A 22,558-nucleotide genomic window follows, 5' to 3' on the forward strand; every position below is an offset into this window, starting at 1 on the left:
AAAGTAACCAAAAGACCTTGTTTCGGATTTGTTGGCCGCCTACCACTGAATGAATGATTTATGTGCTTGTAGTGCATTTTATACAGTGGCTTGAGAAAGTTTTCGTCCCCTTGAACTTTTTGCTACATTTCAGGCTTCAAAGTTATCAAATTTAAGTTTTTATGAAGATTCAAAACCAAGTGGGACACAATCGTGAAGTGGAATGACATTCATACGATATTTTCCTTTTTTTATTTTTTATTTTATTTTTTTTAGAAATTTAAAAAAAATGACAAGTAGGGCGTGAGGTACTATTTGGCCCCTTGACTGTAAGTGCACCCGGCTCACTCCAGGCTCTTCTGTATATCTGATAAAGCACTTCTTTCTCAATCAGGTATCAGGCAACCAACCACCAAGGTGAATAGTTCAAGCTTCAGCGAAGATGTGACTCTCGACTTTTTCCTGTCTGGTTGCCACAGCGAGACACTCATGTGATATGTTTGGTTGTCAACGAAAAACCCATCTATTTTATCTGAGGACTCACCTGGAGGTTACTGTTTTCCCTGACTGGGGTATGACCAACTGAACCACTGAGCATTCTGCTTGGCCAGCCGATACCTGTCAATTGCCTCCGGAGTCTCACAGGCCAAAAAGGCCCAGTCGGACTCTTTCTTCAGCTTGACAGCATCCCTTACCACCAGTGTCCACCTGCGGGTTCGAGGATTGCCACCATGACAGGCACCGACCACCAAACTGCCAAAGCTCAGATCAGCCGTCTTAAGACGGGACAAAACATGTTTCACTTGGACTCAATGTCCCCTACGTCACCCGGGACGTTAGCAAAGTTCTCCCGGGGGTGATTCTCTATGACTGGGTATTCTACTTGATGTTCTCAGCAAACTCTCACAATCCATTTGCCTCTACCAGGTCGGACTGGCATCTTTCCTCACCATCGGAGCCAGCACAACACCAGGTGGTGATTAGTTGATAGCTCTTCCCCTCTTTTCACCCGAGTGTCCAAAACATGCGGCCACAAATCCAATGACGCACCTACAAAGTTGATGATCATCAAACTGTGTCCTAGAGTGTCCTGGTGCCAAGTCTACATATGGACACCCATAAGTTAGAACATGGTGTATGTTATGGACAATCTGTGATGAGCACAGAAGTCGAGTAAAAGAACACCGCTCGGGTTCAGATTGGGGTGGCCGTTCCTTCCAGTCACACCCTTCTCTGGTCTCACCAGCATTGGGCACTTGGGCATTGAAACCCCCAGCAAAACAATGGAGTTCCCAGGGGGGTACTCTTCAGCATACCTTCCAAGGACTCTAAAAAGTGTGGCACCTCCGAACTGCTGTTTGGTGCATAGGCACAAACCACAGTTAAGACCAAACCCCCTACCCGAAGGCGGTGGGGGGCTACCATCTCGTCCACCTGTGTGAACCTAAACGTACAGTCACTAAGCTGTGGGGCAATAACTATGCCCACACATCTGCTCGGCACCTCTCACCTTTGGCAACTCCAGAGTGGAAGTGTGTCCAACCCCACTCAAGAGGACTGGTACGAGAGCCCAAGCTGTGCGTAGAGGTGAGCCTGACAATATCTAGTCGGAAGTTCTCTGCCTTGCACACCAGCTTGGGCCCCTTCACGACCAGAGAGGTGATGTTCCATGTCCCGAGAGCTAGTTTCTGTCGCCGGAGATCGGACTGCCTTGTGCAGCCACCAGGTGCTTGCCAGGGACCCCCACCTCCAGGCCTGGCTTCAGAGGAGGGCCCCAGTGACCGATGTCTGGGCAAGGGAAGTCGTGGACCAATAATTTTACTCATCATAAGGGGTCCCTGAGTTGTGCTTTGTCTGGCCCCTCACCGAGGACTTGTTTTCTAGGGGTGAACCTTCCAGGGGCATAAAGCCCCAGACAACAGCTCCTGTGATCATTGGGATATGTAAGCCCCTCCACCACAGTAAGTACCCACCGGCTCATGGAAGGGGCTTGCATGGATGGCACCATGTATGTGTACAAACTTGATAAAGTCCTCTTTGGATTGGAAGACAGTTGCTGTTGGTATCCAAAAACTTTATAGCTTGAATAAGCTATAAATTTGGTCAGCTCGCTTTAACTCTTTCATGCACCCTGTAACTTGATAATACAGGGTGTCCATAGAGTCTCTTTACCATTTCAAAAATTTATTAAAAATGCAATTGATTAGATTTTTTTTCAGATTTGTTCTATTGTATTCAATGTTTATTCAAGTTTTTTTTTTATCACACTGCATTTGTGTGTGCATCATGTGCAAACAAATAATTGGTCCATTTTTCTTCAACGAGACATCAATTTCTGCAAATGTTTACCTTGAACTTTTAACCATAATTTTTCAGCAAAATGGTGCACCACCATATTGGGGGCTGCATGTTCGTGGGTTCCTCAATCAAACATTTCCAGACCGGTGGATTGGAAGGGATGGGCCAAATCCTTGGCCGCCACGTTCACCAGATATCACTCCCCTGGACTTCTTTCTATGGGGCTATGTTAAAGATATCGTATATCGCACAAAGATAAGGGACATTACTGACCTAAAGCAAAGGATTACTGATGCCATTGCCACATTTGATGAGGCTATGCTACAGTGAACATGGCAAGAAATCGAGTACCGTCTTGATGTGCTTCGTGCAACTAAAGGTGCCCATGTAGAAGTGTATGAAAAGAGGTAAAAAAAAACTTTAATAAACACTGAATACAAGAGAACAAATCTGAATAAAATATCTAATCAATTGCATTATTAATAAATTTTCGAAATGGTAAAGAGACTTTATGGACACCCTGTATAATATGCTGTCCACTGCAGAAACCGCTGTCCCTGATAGGGTTATTTAATATGTTCATGTAAGTGAAGAACTGTATTGGTCAATTTAAACACTGATATCTGTATGGAATAATGAATTTGCATTTACAGTTTCAACTCCAATGTTTCATGTTTACCTTTTGGTTAATGTAATAATTAGCTTCAACTAGAAAATTCCTGGAGATATATGTAATATCTTCCCAAACAAAATAATAAGTTTGGACAGATCAAGAATTCTAATCGGAAATGATCAATGTCAACCAAGACTGACTTATTGTCACATGGCTAATAATGAAATAACTGTTATGTGTAAACAAATTCAAACCGACACGGTACACACTCTTTTGTTTCATCTGCTGATTTGCTTTTTAATGTTAGCTGCTCATGTGTAGTTAACATTGTGGTGGTTCTTGATCCTTGGACAAACTATCAGCACTACTTTTCTGATGTAACATAAAGCACCACCATCTCTTTGGGGTTTTTTCTGCACCCGTTAGGTTTTTTTTATCTTCTTTTTGCGTGACCTGATTCACTAAGTGTGCGCCATACATTCTTTTTTTTTTTTGTCTTTTCTACAAACTTGATAGTAGTGTCTGATGCATAACATGTCATTGGAATGACCTTTTAGATTTGTGTTGATATAGGCCAATATCAGCCATCTGTCGGAGGTGGGGCCCACCTGCTAGTGCCGCATGACACACAATGAGTGGGGAAGGGAGGGGTGAGGAGGAAGGACGGGAAAAAGCAACGCCTAGGTTGTAAATTAATGAATGTTGAGAAACACTGTTGCTCGCTGTGACATATGAACAACTGCACAGCAATTATTTTTTTTCTTCCCACTTCGGCCTTACCTGCCAGTCCGATGGCGAGTCTGCCACTAAAAGGAGTCAGGCGATGCCACTAGTCAGTCCATCACTGCATCATCCATCTGTCAAACTACACAAAAAAGTGTTGTCCACGACAGTCGCTCTGTCAGATTACCAGATTTGTTCTGTGTCTTGGACTGGGCGAGTGGCCATGTGCATATGCCTGCAACGAACGAGGGCCACTGAGCTGAGGGCCACTGAGCATGGATGTTTGGTGCAATAGTAACTTGTATCATGAAAATGTCACATATTTGTAGTTTTATGGAAAAAAAATATGTAATTGTGAGGAATTCATTTTGCTTACCCCTCTGTGAGCCGTCACCGTACCGTGGTGGAGGGGTTAGTGTGTCCCAATGATCCTAGGAGCTAAGTTGTCTGGGGCTTTATGCCCCTGGCAGGGTCACCCACGGCAAACAGGTCCTAGGTGAGGGACCAGACAAAGCACGGCTCACAAACCCCCTAATGATGAATAAAATCAATGGCACTCAGTTTCCCTTGCCCGAACGCGGGTCACCGGGGCCCCCCTCTGGAGCCAGGCCTGGAGGTGGGGCTCGTTGGCAAGCGCCTGGTGGGCGGGCCTACACCCGGCTGGGCTCTGCCCAAAGAGGCAACGTGGGTCCCCCTTCTCATGGTCTCACCACCCATGGGAGGGGCCAAAGGGGTCGGGTGCAATGTGAGCTGGGCAGCAGCCAAAGGCGGGGACCCTGGCGGTCTGATCCTCGGCTGCAGAAGCTAGCTCTTGGGACATGGAATGTCACCTCTCTGGCAGGGAAGGAGACCGAGCTGGTGTGTGAGGCAGAGAAGTTCCGACTGGATATAGTCGGACTTGCCTCCACACACAGCCTGGGTTCTGGTACCAGTTCTCTCGAGAGGGGTTGGACTCTCTTCCACTCTGGAGTTGCTCACGGTGAGAGGCGCAGAGCAGGTGTGGGCATACTCATTGCCCCCCGGCTCAGTGCCTGGTTCACACCGGTAGACGAGAGGGATGCCTCCCTCCGCCTTCAGGTGGGGGGACAGGTCCTGACTGTTGTTTGTGCATATGCACCAAACAGCAGCGAAGCGTACCCACCCTTTTTGGAGTCCTTGGAGGGTGTGCTGGAGAGTACTCCTGCTGGGGACTCCCTTGTTCTGCTGGGGAACTTCAATGCTCACGTGGGCAATGACAGTGAGACCTGGAAGGGCATGATTGGGAGGAACGCCCCCCCCCCCCCCGCCCTGATCAGAACTCGAGTGGTGTTTTGGAATTGGACTTCTGTGCTTGTCACGGATTGTCCATAACGAACACCTTGTTCAAACATAAGGGTGTCCATATGTGCACCATGACACCCTAGGCCGCAGTTCGATGATTGACTTTGTGGCATATATTTAATCTAATTGTACTATAACCCGGCGACACAACTGGGTAGCACGTCCGCTTCACAGTGCAGAGGTCATGGGTTCGAATCCGACTCCGGCCTTCCTGTGTCGAGTTTGAATGTTCTCCCCATGTCTGCGTGGGTTTTCTCTGGGAATTCCGGTTTCCTCCCATATTCCAAATAGATGCATGACATGTTAACTGAATACTCTAAATTTTGTCCCTCGGTATGATTGTGAGTGTGAACGGTTGCTCGTCTATGTGTGTCCTGTGATTGGCTGGCACTTGGTTCAGGGTATCGCGGCCGTGGACAGCCGGGACAGGCTCCAGCATGCCCACGAACCTTGTGATCATAAGCAGCTCAGATAATGGATGGATGGCTGGCGCGTTTTGGCTGCCGCTGCTCAACCCGTATTGTTTTGTGTTTTTTGTTATTGTAAAGTGTCCTTGGGTGTCTTATAAATAAAATGTATTATTATTATTATTATTATAACATTGACAGGGAAAAGATCTTTGTACAGATCCAACAGTGTAATACATACATGCCAGCTAGCTCATTAGCCAAATGCCCAGACTTCCCTCTCCCTAGCTACTTCTTCCAGCTCTCCCCGGGGGATCCCGAGGTGTTCCCAGGCCAGCGGGGTGACATAGCGTGTCTCCAGCGTGTCCTGGGTCATCCTCGGGGTCTCCTTCTGGTGGGATATGCCGGAGCACCTCACCAGGGAGGCGTTCAGGAGGCATCCGAATCAGATGCCTAAGCCACCTCATCTGGCTCCTCTCGATGTGGAGGAGAAGCGGTTCGACTCTGAGCCCCTCCCGGATGACCAAGCTTCTCACTTATCTCTAAGGAAGAGCATGGACACCCTGAGGAGAAAACTCATTTCGGCCGCTTGTGTCCGGGATCTCGTTCTTTCGGTCACGACCCATAGCTCGTGACCAGAGATGAGGGTTGGAACGTAGATCGACCGGTAAATTGAGAGCTTCGCCCTTTGGCTCAGCTCCTTCTTTACCACGACAGACCGATACAACGTCCGCATCACAGCAGATGCTGCACCGATCCGCCTGTCGATCTCTCGCTCTCTCCTGCCCTCACTCGTGAACAAGACCCCAAGATACTTAAACTCCTCCACTTGGGGCAAGATCTCCTCCCCGACCCAGAGGGGGCACTCCACCCTTTTCCAACTGAGGACCATTGTTTCAGATTTGGAGGTGCTGATTTTCATCCCAACCGCTTCACACTCGGCTGCGAAACGCTCCAGTGAGAGTTGGAGAGCCCTGCTTGAAGGAGCCAACAGGACCACATCATCTGCAAAAAGCAAAGATGTAATACTGAGGCCACCAAAACGGACCCCCTCAACGCTTCGGCTGCGCCTAGAAATTCTGTCCATAAAGGTTATGAACAGAATCGGCGACAAAGGGCAGCCTTGGCAGAGTCCTACCCTCACTGGAAACGATTCCGACTTACTGCCAGCAATGTGAACCAAACTCTGACATTGGTGGTATAGTGACCAAACAGCCCGTATCAGGAGGTTCGGTACCCCATACCCACAAAGCACCCCCCACAGAACTCCCCGAGGGACACGGTCAAACACCTTCTCCTAGTCCACAAAACACATGTAGACTGGTTGGGCGAATTCCCACATACCCTCGAGGACCCTGCTAAGGGTGTGGAGCTGGTCCAGTGTTCCACGGCCGGGACGAAAACCACACTGCTCCTCCTCAATCTGAGGTTCGACTTCCTGACGGACCCTCCTCTCCAGCACCCCTGAATAGACCTTACCAGGGAGGCTGAGAAGTATGATCCCTCTGTAATTGGAACACACCCTCCGGTCCCCCTTTTTAAAAAGAGGGACCACCACCCTGGTCTACCAATCCAGAGGCACTCTCCCCGCTGACCACGCGATGTTGCAGAGGCATGTCAACCAGGACAGCCCCACAACATCCAGAGCCTTGAGGAACTCCGGGCGGATCTCATCCACCCCTGGGGCCTTGCCACCGAGGAGCTTTTTAACCACATCGGTGACTTCAACCACAGAGATAGGAGAGCCCACCTCAGGGTCCTCAGACTCCGCTTCCTCCAAGGAAGGCGTGTTGGTGGAGTTGAGGAGGTCTTCGATGTACTCTGCCCACCGGTTCACAACGTCCCGAGTCGAAGTCAGCAGCGCCCCATCCCCACTGTACACAGTGTTAGAGGTGCACTGCTTCCCCCTCCTGAGATGTCGGATGGTGGACCAGAATTTCCTCAAAGCCGCCCGGAAGTCGGCTTCCATGGCCTCACCGAACTCTTCCCACGCCCGGGTTTTTGCCTCGGCGACCACCGAAGCTGCGTTCCGCTTAGCCAGTCAATGCCCGTGAGCTGACTCTGTGGTCCCACTGGCCATAAAAGCCCGATAGGACTCGTTCTTCAGCTTGACGGCATCCCTTCCTGCTGGTGTCCACCAGCGAGTACGGGGATTGCCGCCATGACAGGCACCAACCACCTTACGTCCATAACTCAGATTGGCCGCCTCAACAATAGAGGCACGGAACATGGTACATTCGGACTCAATGTCCCCCGCACCCCCCGGGACATGGGAAAAGCTCTGCCGGAGGTGGGAGTTGAAAGTCTTTCTGACAGGGGATTCCGCCAGACGCTCCCAACAAACCCTCACAATACGTTTGGGTCTGCCAGGATGGACCGGCATCTTCCCCAACCATCGGAGCCTACTCACCACCATGTGGTGATCAGTTGATAGTTCCGCTCCTCTCTTCACCCGAGTGTCCAAAACATGCGGCCGCAAATCCGATGATACTTTGATCCTCTCCTCTTTCATCTAGAACTGCTTCAGACAACAAAGTGTATGCAGAAAATTGGTGAAGATTGCATGACTGTCTGTGTCCTATGTGTTATTTTTGTTATTTTGACTTCAAAATGGCGCCTTTCCAGAGTGGCTGCCTTTCCAGCAGCTCCTATATTTTGTTGTACTACTTCTTCCTTTCATAACTCTGCTGCTGTGAATTGGCAATTTCTCCATTGCGAGACTAATAAAGGTTTTCTTATCTTATCTTCTTATCTTAATGCATTGTGAATATTGCATATATTTAATCTAATTGTACTATAACCCGGCGACACAATATAGGAGCTGCTGGAAAGGCAGCCACTCTGGAAAGGCGCCATTTTGAAGTCAAAATAACACATAGGACACAGACAGTCATGCAATCTTCACCAATTTTCTGCATACACTTTGTTGTCTGAAGCAGTTCTAGATGAAAGAGGAGAGGATCAAAGTGTCCTTTCACCAGTGGATCACAGACGTCATGCTGAAAATGTGCACACGTCTGCTACAAGCTAAATTCTGAAAGCAAACACGAAGCTGTAGCGTCCATTGACGAAAAGAGATTAGTTCACTTCTTCTGTCCCACGTAATCCGCTTCAAACTCCAAGCCGCGACTCCCAGTTCCAAATCCGCATCGGCGCTATGCGCTAACGCTCCTTTCTTCTCATCGTCGGCTCCTCAAGACTTACATCCATCCAGCCGCAGACCGTTCAACAGCACAGATCTCTCCGCTGAACAAAGTTTAGTATCGTGTAGCAATTTTTTTTTTTTGGGAGGTTTAACCTTTTCAGGCACAGGAGCTACTACAGTGCTTATCATGTTATCAGGTTACAGGGTGCATGAAAGGGTTAAGTGTGTGCTGATCCCCTGTTTTGGTTAACTTCATGTATTCGATGAGCTTAACTGCAAAGCTTTACTACAGAGAAAAATATTAATAATCAATGTCTAGGGTACTGTACTCACAAAGACACACAGTTTATATTCAAGAAATTGCAGTTCAGAATTACATTCGTAACATCTTATGTGCATTCCTGAGTAGTTATAATGCCAAGTCCTTATTGAAAATTTGTTTCATAATGTTTCTTTTAATTTTGTTATACATGGCAGTCGGGATTAAAATTTCGCACTCACAATTACAAATTTAAGGTCAGTAGTCTTTCAAACTAAACTCAGAATTGCACCTTCCCTCCCCTACTTTGACAACACAAGAACAATATTTTTCTCTCATTGATGATAAGGTACTTTTACTTTCTGAGTTTTCTACATGCCCAAGGTGCACAATGACAATATCAATGGTGAAGATAAAACATACATTAAAAAAAAAAGAGGATACGGCATACCCATACAAAAGCTAGCTAACAAATGTTCAGTCCAGAGCATACCAAAAAGGTAGCCTTCTTGCCAAAATTGCTTATTTCCGTACAAGCACATTGTACATGATAAAATATTGGAAATCCTGTTCCAGAAACAGAATTGAACATCAGCTCACCTTCACACTTCAGTGAGCTATGGGCTTTAATGATGTTTCAGAGGTTCTCAATGGGGTTGATGGTCAGAGGACATGGGTCCACACACAATTTTCTCTTCTTTTATGCTCATGTCAGCCGACGATATCAAGGAATTTTGTGCGGCATAAGTGCATCATTTATGCATAAAATCCGATGCGCCTTGGTATGGCCATTACCGTAATATTTCCACCCCAAAATGGCTCCTTGCTCGAGACATGCTAACAACGCAGAGTTCAAACTTAAGGCGATCTGTTACGCCAGGGGTGTCAAACTCATTTCACATTGTGGGCCACATACGGCCTCAGTATATGTCAAGTGGGCCGGACCATTAAAAATTATACCATACTCTGCTATAAATAACCAAAATAATATGTCTTTCCTTTGTTTTGGTCTAAAGAAGCACAAGAACACTAGGAAAATGTTGAAATTTAATGAACATATCTTTTACAAAACATTTCATGAAGCACCTAAGATTTCCTTAGACAAATGTGCAATTTACTTTTGTCATTCACATATATGCATTGCAACTGATCCCACTGACTGTACAAAGGCACAAAACCTTGACAAGTAATTGGTATTGAAAAATATAGTAATGCACTTTTAAGATTAAATGAGACTTATAAAGAAAGGACTTTTTAAACCATTTACACGAGCATATAAAATCTAAATCAGAGATGAAAGTCTTCCGGAATTGCGGGTTTTTTAATTTTTTATGAAAATCTCTCTGGAGAATTGTGGAAAATTTGCCTAAAATTAATCCGGATATAATAATAATAATAATAATAATACATTTTATTTATAAGCGCCTTTCAAGACACCCAAGGACACTTTACAATAACAAAAAACACAAAACAATACGGGTTGAGCAGCGGCAGCCAAAACGCGCCAGCGTTCACTCAACCCAGAAGTCAGAAATGATATGAGTTGACAACATTGAACGAATACGCGTTTGAGTTCGTTGTTTTGCTTTCACGAGCGTAGCCATGTTGAGACACTAACACTAGTAACAGTAAAGAGATTTTCGTCTCTTTATAAACACACTTGCTAAACCCCAGTGGAACGAATAAAAGACACCGTGGACAAGACAGTTGTCGTAAAAAATATATTTGGACAAAAAGGGAAACACACAGATTGGCAGAAAAACGTGTCCGTCCAACTTAGAGCGTCGGCTAGTTTAGCTTAGCTGTTGTCGTGTGTGACATCGGGTGTGTGTGGTCGTTGCGTCGGCACTGATTGGTTGAAATCAAAAGACGCGCTTGCGTACATGTTCGCGCTGAAGCACGCACAGCAGGGAGCAGCGGACTATCTACTGCTGAGGCTCGCTGAGCTTGAGTGGCGTCGCCACAACAGTCATACCCTCGCCTCGCATTCTCATTGCCTCGCCATTTCTCTGAGATTTTGAAATTTTGTCGAACGGAAGCCACAAAGGGTGCACGTGTGCACACAAAAGGAAGATTAGTCATTGAATGTCGAGTATTTGAATAGTGTTTTGTGTAAACTGATTCATGCGTGATCGGCCAGGTGTGTGTGTGCGTGTGTATATTTATTTTTCCGGGATTTTCAGAAAAGTCCACTTTCATCTCTGCTAAATGTAATCCCTGCCTACACCTTACAAACTAAGGAGAGTGCTATAATATGTGTAAAGAATAAAGTATTCACATGTCCTTGATAGCGTCTGCTGTGTTGGGTCTGTCTCAGTGACAGACTGAGGCTGCTGTTGTCTTCTTCTCAGATCAAAACAATGTTGTCTTTTCCTCTGATCAAAACTGTGTCCCCTAGCGGATATTCCACGAATTGCACCTTATTAAAAATATTCATTCCGTGTCTTTTATGCATTTTTCACTTTTAAATTATCCTGTGGGCCTGATAAAACCTCTTGCGGGCCGGTTCCAGTCCGCAGGCCATATGTTTGACACCACTGGGTTACGCAGTTGAACACGGAAATGGAGCAGCGGCAAGAGAGTTCAATGTTAACGAATCAATGTTATAACTTGCTGTTGGTTAAGTGAACTGTGTCGTTGCTTTATTAAATAAGGTTTACTGATATTTGATCGTTCTGTTGGTGTTTCCTCGAGCGTAGCGCCATCTAGTGGATGCATTGTAGATTGCGTCTTAAAAAGCGGTGCGCCCAATGTATGAAAAAAGTTATAAAATAGGCCATTCATTGAAGGTGTGCCTCATAATCCAGTTCGCCTTTTAGTTTGGAAAATACAGTCAGTGCCTGATGAGCCATCACATTCAATAATCAATTTATTCTTATTAAAGAAACACACCTCTGAATAGGCAGTGTGTATATACATTCATTCATTCATTCATCTTCCGAACCGCTTGATCCTCACTAGGGTCGCGGGGGGTGCTGGAGCCTGTCTTCGGGCAGTAGGCAGGGGACACCCTGAATCGGTTGCCAGCCAATCGCAGGGCACACAGAGAAGAACAACCATCCGCGCTCACACTCACACCGAGGGACAATTTAAAGTGTTCAATCAGCCTGCCACGCATGTTTTTTGGAATGTGGGAGGAAACCGGAGCACCCGGAGAAAACCCACGCAGGCCCGGGGAGAACATGCAAACTCCACACAGGGAGGTCGGAGCTGGAATCGAACCCGGTACCTCTGCACTGTGAAGCCGACGTGCTAACCACTGGACTACCGGGCCGCCCTGTATATACATTAATAGTGTAAATATCAATGCCATCTGATTCCTGAAAAAATGTTTGACGAAGTATCAAAAATAATGCTTTACCCTGCGCTGCACCCTCTTGTTTTTTATTATTTTGAGCAATAATCACTGTGACGTAACACTTGCAACAACATGGCACTGTTCATTTGTAACTTGTTTCTTGGTCTATATTTTTATCTGAAGTTTCATATGGCGTTGTCAAGTGTTGTCATAATATTCTTTACCGTCTCAGATTTCATATGTTCTTCCTTCGAGAAAGAGGGAGAAAAAAGGTATTTATGCAGGCAGTGTCTTACGAATGCAGCCAGGCTGCGAACCTCCAAAATAGGTCAGTGAAAGGTTCTCTGTCCAAAAACCGTGATCGATCCTCACCCAATTTTACGTGCACATGTACAGGTATATGCATGCCCAATCATACTATGAGTTATGTGGAAGTTGCAATAGTTTTGATTTTATGGTTGGCTTGCAAGGTTGCCAATTCATCGACAAGGGCTCATGACCTTAATTAAATCCAAAATATTGAAGCAAGCATTCTAACATTTTCGGAATGTGAAGTGGGAATGCATATACAATGTACACGTACATTTTCGTGAGGATCAACCAGGGTTTTTGGATGTAGAGCTTTTCATAGACTATTTTGGAGGCTCGCAGACCCGGGTGCATTATCCAGCCATTGCTACTGCTAATGTCTGAATTAATGTTTTTTTTTTCACCTTTCTTGACGAAAGAACATATGAAACCTGAGACAGCAAGTAGTGCAATGGTATCTAAATTATGGCAATACTTGACAATGCTAAACAGCATCTTGGCAAAATAGACCAAGCCAAGTGCCATGTGACAGCATGGGTTAGATCCCAGTCATTACGTGAACTGCTCAAAAATGCTGAAGATGTTGCTGAGCAGGTCATTATGTTGATACTCAATCGGTTGAAACTTCTTTCACGGAATCAGATGCCATTGATATTTGTTCTCAATGTTTATACAGACTGCCTAACCAAATAAAGGGCAATTAATTTTCAGCGGCATGTTGCTTTCAGCAATATAATTGTGGCATGTCCCAATATATTGGTCAGATTTTTTATTATTTATTTACCCAAGGTGTAATAAATGAGCTGAACATGTTTAATTTCGATTGTGAACAGTGTAAAACTTTGAATTGGGTCTTACCTAATGTTTTGCCAATATGGCCGTCCAATTGGGGACGCCTGCACACAAGTGTAGCATTCGTGATGCATGTGAATCCATGTTGTACATATTCGTCTGACCACTTTCTTTTTTTGCTCGACATAGCATGTGTTAAAAATGTTTTTTTAAATAACAATGATCACACAATGTACAGTCACGACAGTCACGCGCTGACTACTGAGCGAACTAAATTTCCCACAGCACTGATTGGACAAGCAATGTCATGTGATCATCTGCAGCCAGTGATGGCAAACCGGGCGTCATAACTTAATGACATTTTGAGTCGGATGTGTCTTAACCGCCATGGCAGAGGCTTCGTCGAACCCATGAGACTGATTCACCGAACCCCTGCGGTTCGATCGAACCCAGATTAAGAACCACCGCTCTAGATCGGAATGTCAATGTTCTACCTCCCAGCCTTACTTTACAGCAGTGTTTCTCAAATAGTGCCCCTGGGGGGGCGCGAGGCTCCATCAAGGGGGGCGCATTTGACCTCGGGGAACATGCTTTTTAATTTTTTTACTGTCCTAGAATAACGTGCAACAGACTACGTTAGGGGGCAGTGACGCTCTCATTGGCAGAGTTTGCGCAGGGAGCATTCTCAGGGAGGAAATATGACTAGGCGTATGCAGCGCTTGGCTTTAATGTGACTGCGGTGGCAGACGAGGAAAGATCGATGTGCTAAAAGTTGTGGTAGCGGACAGCATGAAGCCAAATAAATTAAGGCGTCACTTAAAAACATTACACCCCAATCACGCTGATAAGCTGCTTGAGTTTTTTTCAGCGAAAACGTGCCGAATATTGCCAACAATCATGCCGCTTTGTGACTGCTACTTCAGTCAACTAATAATACAGGTCCCGGCTACACATGGAGCAGAAGCCGAGACTTGCTGTGTCTTGCTTCAAACCTCGCTTCGAAAAGCTGTGCATTGCAAAACGTGCTCATTGTAGCCATTAATCCAGACATCATCTTTGATTTTAAAAAATAAAAATAAAAAACTTATTTTATATATTTTTGTTTTGCTGGTTAAAGTTTTTTTTAATACAGTATTGTGCTCCTGAGATAATGTTGGTGATTAGTTTGAATGCATTATTATTGATTTTATGTAATTTTATTTTTCAGTATCGTATGGTTTGACATGGTCAGTCAAAAAATATTTATTGTTAAATTAAGGATTTGATGTTATTTTTGAATTTCAGATGCACTTTAAATATTTTCTGTTCCAGTTTCTAAAGCTATTCTTTGTTGTAAGTTGGTCCATAAAGTTGGTCCATATTTCCTTCTTTTTTTATTCTCTTATACATTAATAAGATACAGTGTTTTGCAAAGGTGTACTTATAACAATTTTACAGACAAATGATACTATTTATAGTCGTGCGGAACAGGCAAGATCCTGATCTGAAGGTATTTCATGCTTTTCTTTGAACTGTTTGGCATTATTCAGGTGGAGACTGTCACAGCTAATTTTATCATGCAATGGGTTAAGAACATCAGACTTTTCTCTGAACTGGTATTTTTGTCTTGTCTTGCAGAGGACAAAATTAGCGATCTGACTCCGGTGCAGGAGAATATTCCATTTCCCCAACTCACTTTATGCAATGAAAAAGGATATAGCAGTGATTCCAGACCAGTGGAGGGGAGCGCTGGAACGGAAGAGCTACCTGCTTTCTTCAGCTTAGCTGCTCTTGCAGAAGTTGCGGCCATGGAAAACATGCACAGGTACGTAGAATCAGTGCAATGTCAATCACCAAGTTGTTCAAACCCCAAAGATTGTGTCGCACAGCACTTCATTAAATGTAATGTATGATGTTTGTGTTTGTTTTAAAGGCCAAAATGCTCTCACCTTTTGAATCACATGCTCTCAACAAAATAAAACACCCGTTGACTAGCAATATTTTATAGTTGTCCAATAATGCGGTTAAAAAGGTGTATACATTTTACATTTTATAAAAATAATACCAATAAACAGAGCGGCACTTTACGCTATTTTGCGAGTCCGTCCTCCGTCCATGCTGTTAGGGTACCCTTCTGTCATCGTCCCTCCGTCCTCATTCATAAAATAATCATCACCTGTCCCCATCCGTCCTCATCCTTTTGAAGCGCTTCCATCCTTGCATTTCACCAGGACATCCCCCAACCCGGGAAAAAAAACTAAGCGCTCGTGCATGAGAGTGAGTCTTTAACGGGAGTGGCAGACCTGTCACCAGAACCCAGCATTAAGGTGGACACATGAAATGCATGGGTTGGGGGGGGGGGGGGGGGTCAATTAATACCCTACAGGTAGCACTTACATTGCTCCGTATATTTGTGTAGCACTGCCAATCCCATCTTGAGTGGTGCTTTTTGCGACAACCGCAAGCAAGTACTGTATTATCAGACAGCATGTACATTACTTACATACATACTTTTTCCTGCTTGGCTCTCGACGAAGGCGGACGCTTTTTGCACAGCTCCTGTCCTCCCCCCACCCTCTCCTTGCTCGCCACTTAGTCTTTGTGCTGTCTTTGTCTAACTTTTCCTAGCCTCCTACCGTATTTTCATCCAAAGAACTAACCATGGAATTAGTTGGCTGGTCTCTCGATGCAATCGACAAGAAAAAAATTTCGACGAAAAGAGCAGGCAGTGGGGAGCCTGCTTGCCCCTCTGGGACATTTGCTGCCGGATACGCCCTTGATCCATGGAGAAACTGGAGAATGGTGTGCCTGTCAATACTGTCCGTTAAGGAGAAGGAAGACATCTACATTATCGGCCTTCTGATAGCAGGTATGCTGCTGTTTGGTGTTAGCAGCTTCCTGTTCTATCGCAAAATTCAACCGACGGGAGCGGCTTTATTGGAAGTGAAGAAGCTGCCGGTCATTCTGGCTGGTTTGGCGCGAATGTCCAACACTCAGACTCAAGCGGTGACTGAGCTCAACCGCAATATAGATGCGGTTTTGGAACGACTCCGTACGATCGACAACAACTTAGAGAAGTTGGAATCCACGCTGTGGAAAGAGATTGCGGATTTGGCTGATCGGTGCCAGTGAAGAGATACAGACCACAGACTCAAGGCTGTCTGAAATTGTTGGCGGCCGTCCCTCCAAAACAAACAACGCTATCTGGACCCTTTCCCCTGGATGGAAGTATGCATGGAAGCTAGTGCCCCCCACCATCACCCCCCTCCTTCTCGGCCATGGACTGATAAGCCGGGACTGTCTTCATGATGAGCAGACCTCGACGAAGCAGCTATGACCTGTACACGCATACACATACACAACTAGACAATCACACGTGCATACACATCCTTATTATCACCGTCTTCATCGCTCCGATTCTTTTCCCCCGTGACGTGGTACGATCTGCGGAGCGCAAGGTGGTCCGTGCAGCTGGCCAGGGGTGCCGCGTCGTGGTCACCCCCCCCCCCTTCCCATTCATCCTCCCCCTTATTACATGTTATGTCTTGTGACTTGTTGTAACTGTCGTATGCTTATTTATGTGCTAGGGTCTTTTTTTATCCTGGACTTAAATTATCCTCAGAAGAGGATAGTTCGAGCGTGGGGTTTTTTCCCCTCTCCCTACCCAGTGTTTTCCTTTCTGAATTCTGACTGTGATTTCCCCATTGCGGGACAAATAAAGGATATCTTATCTTATTACATATACAAAGATGCCTTCTGGAGTACGTCTACGCCACAGCCATATTGGTAGCAAATTGTAAAGATGCTTTCATCTTGGAGATGTATCATCAAGCAAAAACTCATTCAAACAATACAGAATTACTGCTTTTGATTATATGATGTTATTCTAGCCTCTCCGTGAGCCGTCACCTTACCGTGGTGGAGGGGTTTGTGTGTCCCAATGATCCTAGGAGCTAAGTTGTCTGGGGCTTTATGCCCCTGGCAGGGTCACCCATGGCAAACAGGTTCTAGGTGAGGGACCAGACAAAGCACGGCTCCAAGACCCCTTATGATAAAAAAAATTAAAGGATCTCAGTTTCCCTTGCCCGGACGCGGGTCACCGGGGCCCCCCTCTGGAGCCAGGCCTGGAGGTGGGGCTCGTTGGCGAGCGCCTGGTGGCCGGGCCTACACCCATGGGGCCCGGCCGGGCTCAGCCCGAAGAGGCAACGTGGGTCCCCCTTCTCATGGTCTCACCACCCGTGGGAGGGGTCAAAGGGGTCGGGTGCAATGCGAGCTGGGCGGCAGCCAAAGGCGGGGACCCTGGCGGTCCGATCCTCGGCTGCAGAAGCTAGCTCTTGGGACATGGAATGTCACCTCTCTGGCAGGGAAGGAGCCCGAGCTGGTGTGTGAGGTAGAGAAGCTCCGACTGGATATAGTTGGACTTGCCTCCACACACAGCCTGGGTTCTGGTACTAGTTCTCTCGAGAGGGGTTGGACTCTCTTCCACTCTGGAGTTGCTCATGGTGAGAGGCGCAGAGCAGGTGTGGGCATACTCATTGCCCCCCGGCTCAGTGCCTGTACATTGGGGTTCACACCGGTAGACGAGAGGGTTGCTTCCCTCCGCCTTCGGGTGGGGGGACGGGTCCTGACTGTTGTTTGTGCATATGCACCAAACGGCAGCTCAGCATACCCACCCTTTTTGGAGTCCTTGGAGGGTGTGCTGGAGAGTACTCCTGCTGGGGACTCCCTTGTTCTGCTGGGGGACTTCAATGCTCACGTGGGCAATGACAGTGAGACCTGGAGGGGCGTGATTGGGAGGAACGGCCCCCCCGATCAGAACTCGAGTGGTGTTTTGTTATTGGACTTCTGTGCTCGCCACGGATTGTCCATAACGAACACCTTGTTCAAACATAAGGGTGTCCATATGTGCACTTGGCACCAGGACACCCTAGGCCGTAGTTCGATGATCGACCTTGTGGTTGTATCATCGGATTTGCGGCCGCATGTTTTGGACACTCGGGTGAAGAGAGGGGCGGAGCTGTCAACTGATCACCACCTGGTGGTGAGTAGGCTCCGATGGTGGGGGAAGATGCCGGTCCGTCCTGGCAGACCCAAACGTATTGTGAGGGTTTGTTGGGAGCGTCTGGCAGAATCCCCTGTCAGAAGGAGTTTCAACTCCCACCTCCGACAGAGCTTTTCCCATGTTCCGGGGGAGACGGGGGACATTGAGTCCGAGTGGACCATGTTCCGTGCCTCTATTGTTGAGGCGGCCAATCTGAGTTGTGGCCGTAAGGTGGTTGGTGCCTGTCGTGGCGGCAACCCTCGTACTCGCTGGTGGACACCAGCAGTAAGGGATGCCGTCAAGCTGAAGAAGGAGTCCTATCGAGCCTTTATGGCCTGTGGGACCCCAGAGGCAGCTGACGGGTATCGACTGGCCAAGCGGAACGCAGCTTCGGTGGTCGCCGAGGCAAAAACCCGAGCGTGGGAAGAGTTCGGTGAGGCCATGGAAGCCGACTTCCGGACGGCTTCGAGGAAATTCTGGTCCACCATCCGACGTCTCAGGAGGGGGAAGCAGTGCACCACTAACACTGTGTACAGTGGGGATGGGGCACTGCTGACTTCGACTCGGGACGTTGTGAACCGGTGGGCAGAGTACTTCGAAGACCTCCTCAACTCCACCAACACGTCTTCCTTGGAGGAAGCAGAGTCTGAGGACCCTGAGGTGGGCTCTCCTATCTCTGTGGTTGAAGTCACCGATGTGGTTAAAAAGCTCCTCGGTGGCAGGGCCCCAGGGGTGGATGAGATCCGCCCGGAGTTCCTCAAGGCTCTGGATGTTGTGGGGCTGTCCTGGTTGACACGCCTCTGCAACATCGCGTGGTCAACGGGGAGAGTGCCTCTGGATTGGCAGACCGGGGTGGTAGTCCCTCTTTTTAAAAAGGGGGACCGGAGGGTGTGTTCCAACTACAGAGGGATCACACTCCTCAGCCTCCCTGGTAAGGTCTATTCAGGGGTGCTGGAGAGGAGGGTCCGTCAGGAAGTCGAGCCTCAGATTGAGGAGGAGCAGTGTGGTTTTCGTCCCGGCCGTGGAACAGTGGACCAGCTCTACACCCTTAGCAGGGTCCTCGAGGGTATGTGGGAATTCGCCCAACCAGTCTACATGTGTTTTGTGGACTTGGAGAAGGCGTTTGACCGTGTCCCTCGGGGAGTTCTGTGGGGGGTGCTTCGTGGGTATGGGGTACCGAACCCCCTGATACGGGCTATTCGGTCACTATACCACCGATGTCAGAGTTTGGTTCGCATTGCCGGCAGTAAGTCGGAATCGTTTCCAGTGAGGGTAGGACTCCGCCAAGGCTGCCCTTTGTCGCCGATTCTGTTCATAATCTTTATGGACAGAATTTCTAGGCGCAGCCGAAGCGTTGAGGGCGTCCGTTTTGGTGGCCTCAGTATTGCATCCCTGCTTTTTGCAGATGATGTGGTGCTGTTGGCTCCTTCAAACGGGGCTCTCCAACTCTCACTGGAGCGTTTCGCAGCTGAGTGTGAAGCGGTTGGGATGAAAATCAGCACCTCCAAATCTGAAACCATGGTCCTCAGTCGGAAAAGGGTGGAGTGCCCCCTCCGGGTCGGGGGAGAGATCTTGCCCCAAGTGGAGGAGTTTAAGTATCTTGGGGTCTTGTTCACGAGTGAGGGCAGGAGGGAGCGAGAGATCGACAGGCGGATCGGTGCAGCGTCTGCTGTGATGCGGACGTTGTATCGGTCTGTCGTGGTGAAGAAGGAGCTGAGCCAAAGGGCGAAGCTCTCAATTTACCGGTCGATCTATGTTCCAACCCTCATCTATGGTCACGAGCTATGGGTCGTGACCGAAAGAACGAGATCCCGGATACAAGCGGCCGAAATGAGTTTTCTCCGCAGGGTGTCCGGGCTCTCCCTTAGAGATAAGGTGAGAAGCTCGGTCATCCGGGAGGGGCTCAGAGTCGAGCCGCTTCTCCTCCACATCGAGAGGAGCCAGATGAGGTGGCTTGGGCATCTGATTCGGATGCCTCCTGAACGCCTCCCTGGTGAGGTGTTCCGGGCATGTCCCACCGGGAGGAGACCCCGAGGAAGACCCAGGACACGCTGGAGTGACTATGTCACCCAGCTGGCCTGGGAACGCCTCGGGATCCCCCGGGGAGAGCTGGAAGAAGTAGCTAGGGAGAGGGAAGTCTGGGCTTCCCTGCTAAAGCTGTTGCCCCCGCGACCCGGCCCCGGATAAGCGGTAGAAGATGGATGGATGGATGGATGTTATTCTAGCTCGTTTTATAAAATTATTTGCCGAATTTATGTCTCATATTAAAGCCACAATACAATATGGCGGACGGGCTGACATATCTCTTCAACCCGGTTCAAGAATTGCCTGCTACAGAATTGACAAAAAAAAAAAGGGAAAATGATTTGTATCTTTATTTTAGATTTCCAAAGAGTTTATGGTTCCCATGGAATCTTGTATTGAAACCTTCAAAAGGCTCTTTAGTTGCGGACACTAATGTGTCGCCCCTTACTTGCCGTACAGTGATCCACCATGACAGTCTAAACCAGGGGTGCCCATTACTTGGATCCTGATCTACCGGTAGATCTAAGACAGGTCCCAAGTAGATCCGAAGAGTGTCGAGGAGAAAAAAAACAAACAACCGTTTGTGTGTCTTTGTATATGTTAGTAACATATTTTTTTGTGTTAATGTACGCTGCACCATAATCATCTTATCAGTCTCATTTTCACCAAAAAATATAAAAAAAATAAAAATAAAGCAGGTACATCTGAATTTAGGGTGGCTTGTGATTACGTCACCGGAAGTTGTTAGCGCTCAGCAGTCTGCAATGAAGCACTTTAAAACGGTACGTGTGAGCTACGATAGTTAACAGGCTGCAAAAGTGCATCGCATGCCTCAGATTCAGGCTGTTTCTCATCATAGTGTGTGTGTGTGTGTGTGTGTGTGTGTGTGTGTGTGTGTGTGCGTGTGCGTGTGCGTGTGCGTGTGCGTGCGCGCCGGTAAGGGTAGATCCCGGGAGGTTAGTTGATCGAAAAGTAGATCTTCGATCCGAAAAGTTTGGGCACCCCTGCCCATAATGTCGGAATCTAAACAGCACCTAATGTGCCAAAACTGCAAAATGTATGTTGACATCTTTACTTATGCTCACATAAACCGCTGAAAATATAAGCGTGATCGCTCAAGCATTAGGGATTTCAGTGTGTTTTCTTCTTCATAGAGGCGCTCACTACAAAGCGTATGTCACTTCACGAGAGAAATGTGTCATCCATAAAAGACAAAACACATGCCATCTTGCCATAATAATAATAAAAAGTTTACTTTTAGAAGTCCGTGCCTCAAATAGGGGTATATAAGCCTCTTGGTGAGCAGGCACCGAGAGACATACTGTACAACAGTGTTCTTCAAACCGTGTGCCGTGGTAAAATATCCAATTTTTATGCCTGTGCGGTCTATCGTCCAGAAAGTAATCATGTAGTACTGTCCCATACCGCTAGGGACCAGCAACAGCTCGCCAATTGCCTTGTGTTTCGACCACTAGAGACAAGCGAATTTGTGCCGCATGAATGCAGGACGACAGTGAAACAATTGAATTGAATTGAATTCAACTTTATTGTCAAAAATATGAAAGATTATAAAATACTTTTGTTTTGTGCTCATTTGATTCCAATTCAAGCTGTTATAACGTCATTCTTCAATGTTAAAAACGGTTATAGTAACAATATAAGACGTTAATTGTTAAAATAAGCGGGGGGGTTTTCACATTTTCAGCTAGTGGTGTGCCGCGAGATTTTTTTTCAATGAAAGAAGTGTGCCTTGGCTCAAAAAAGTTTGGAAAACACTGACATACAACACAGCCAGCTTTCTTAACCAGCTGGATTGAATTGTTTAAGTGTAAACCAAGATAGCATTTAGCTGCCATTACAACCACCGTCATTCACAAGAATGACTGGCAAAATGTAAACTTTTTTGGACGGAGGGCGACTGCCCCTCCTCTTGTTTGCTTGAAGCAAAGTGAAGTTACTCCCTCCCTGCATACAAACACGGTGAATACGCACAAGACAAGCTGTGTGTCACATTCGGTCTGAAGTCGTGTATTGTGGGATTATACACGTAAAACAGGCATGGATGTGTTTCCGTCAGTCATTATTGAAATTGAATTGAATTGAATACAACTTTATTGTCAAATGTGTTGTATGTGCTACATACAGCACAGATGAAATTTCTTCCCTCTCAACATAAAACAAGAAATGGGTGTCCATAGGTACTTGCCCCGGTTAGGGACCATGAGGGACGGATGAAAACCCAGTTCCGTCCTTGCTTAGTTCATCCTTTTTTTAAAAAATAACTTCCTTTCCTCCCTCCCAGGGAATGCCCATCCCTGCCAATAATCATGAACTGCCAGTTGTTTGCAGAGCAGCCAGCCTGATATGGCC

At 46.9% G+C, this 22,558-nt stretch overlaps 1 protein-coding gene across 3 annotated transcripts in view; it reads left to right on the top strand.

Annotated features, from left to right (window-relative positions):
- bbx (BBX high mobility group box domain containing) overlaps window positions 1-22,558 on the top strand; it is a 69,648-nt gene that overhangs the window by 43,242 nt on the left and 3,848 nt on the right. For all 3 annotated transcript variants that reach the window (XM_086130654.1, XM_086130655.1, XM_086130656.1), the window contains one exon: window positions 14,761-14,947. In XM_086130654.1, the coding sequence (XP_085986780.1) occupies window positions 14,761-14,947 (187 nt within the window). The remainder of the gene's footprint in view (window positions 1-14,760; window positions 14,948-22,558) is intronic.

The sequence above is a fragment of the Hippocampus guttulatus genome, chromosome 15 (genome assembly GCF_054856545.1).
Source record: "Hippocampus guttulatus isolate MCC_2025c chromosome 15, RoL_Hgut_1.0, whole genome shotgun sequence".
Classification (NCBI taxonomy): Eukaryota; Metazoa; Chordata; class Actinopteri; order Syngnathiformes; family Syngnathidae; genus Hippocampus; species Hippocampus guttulatus.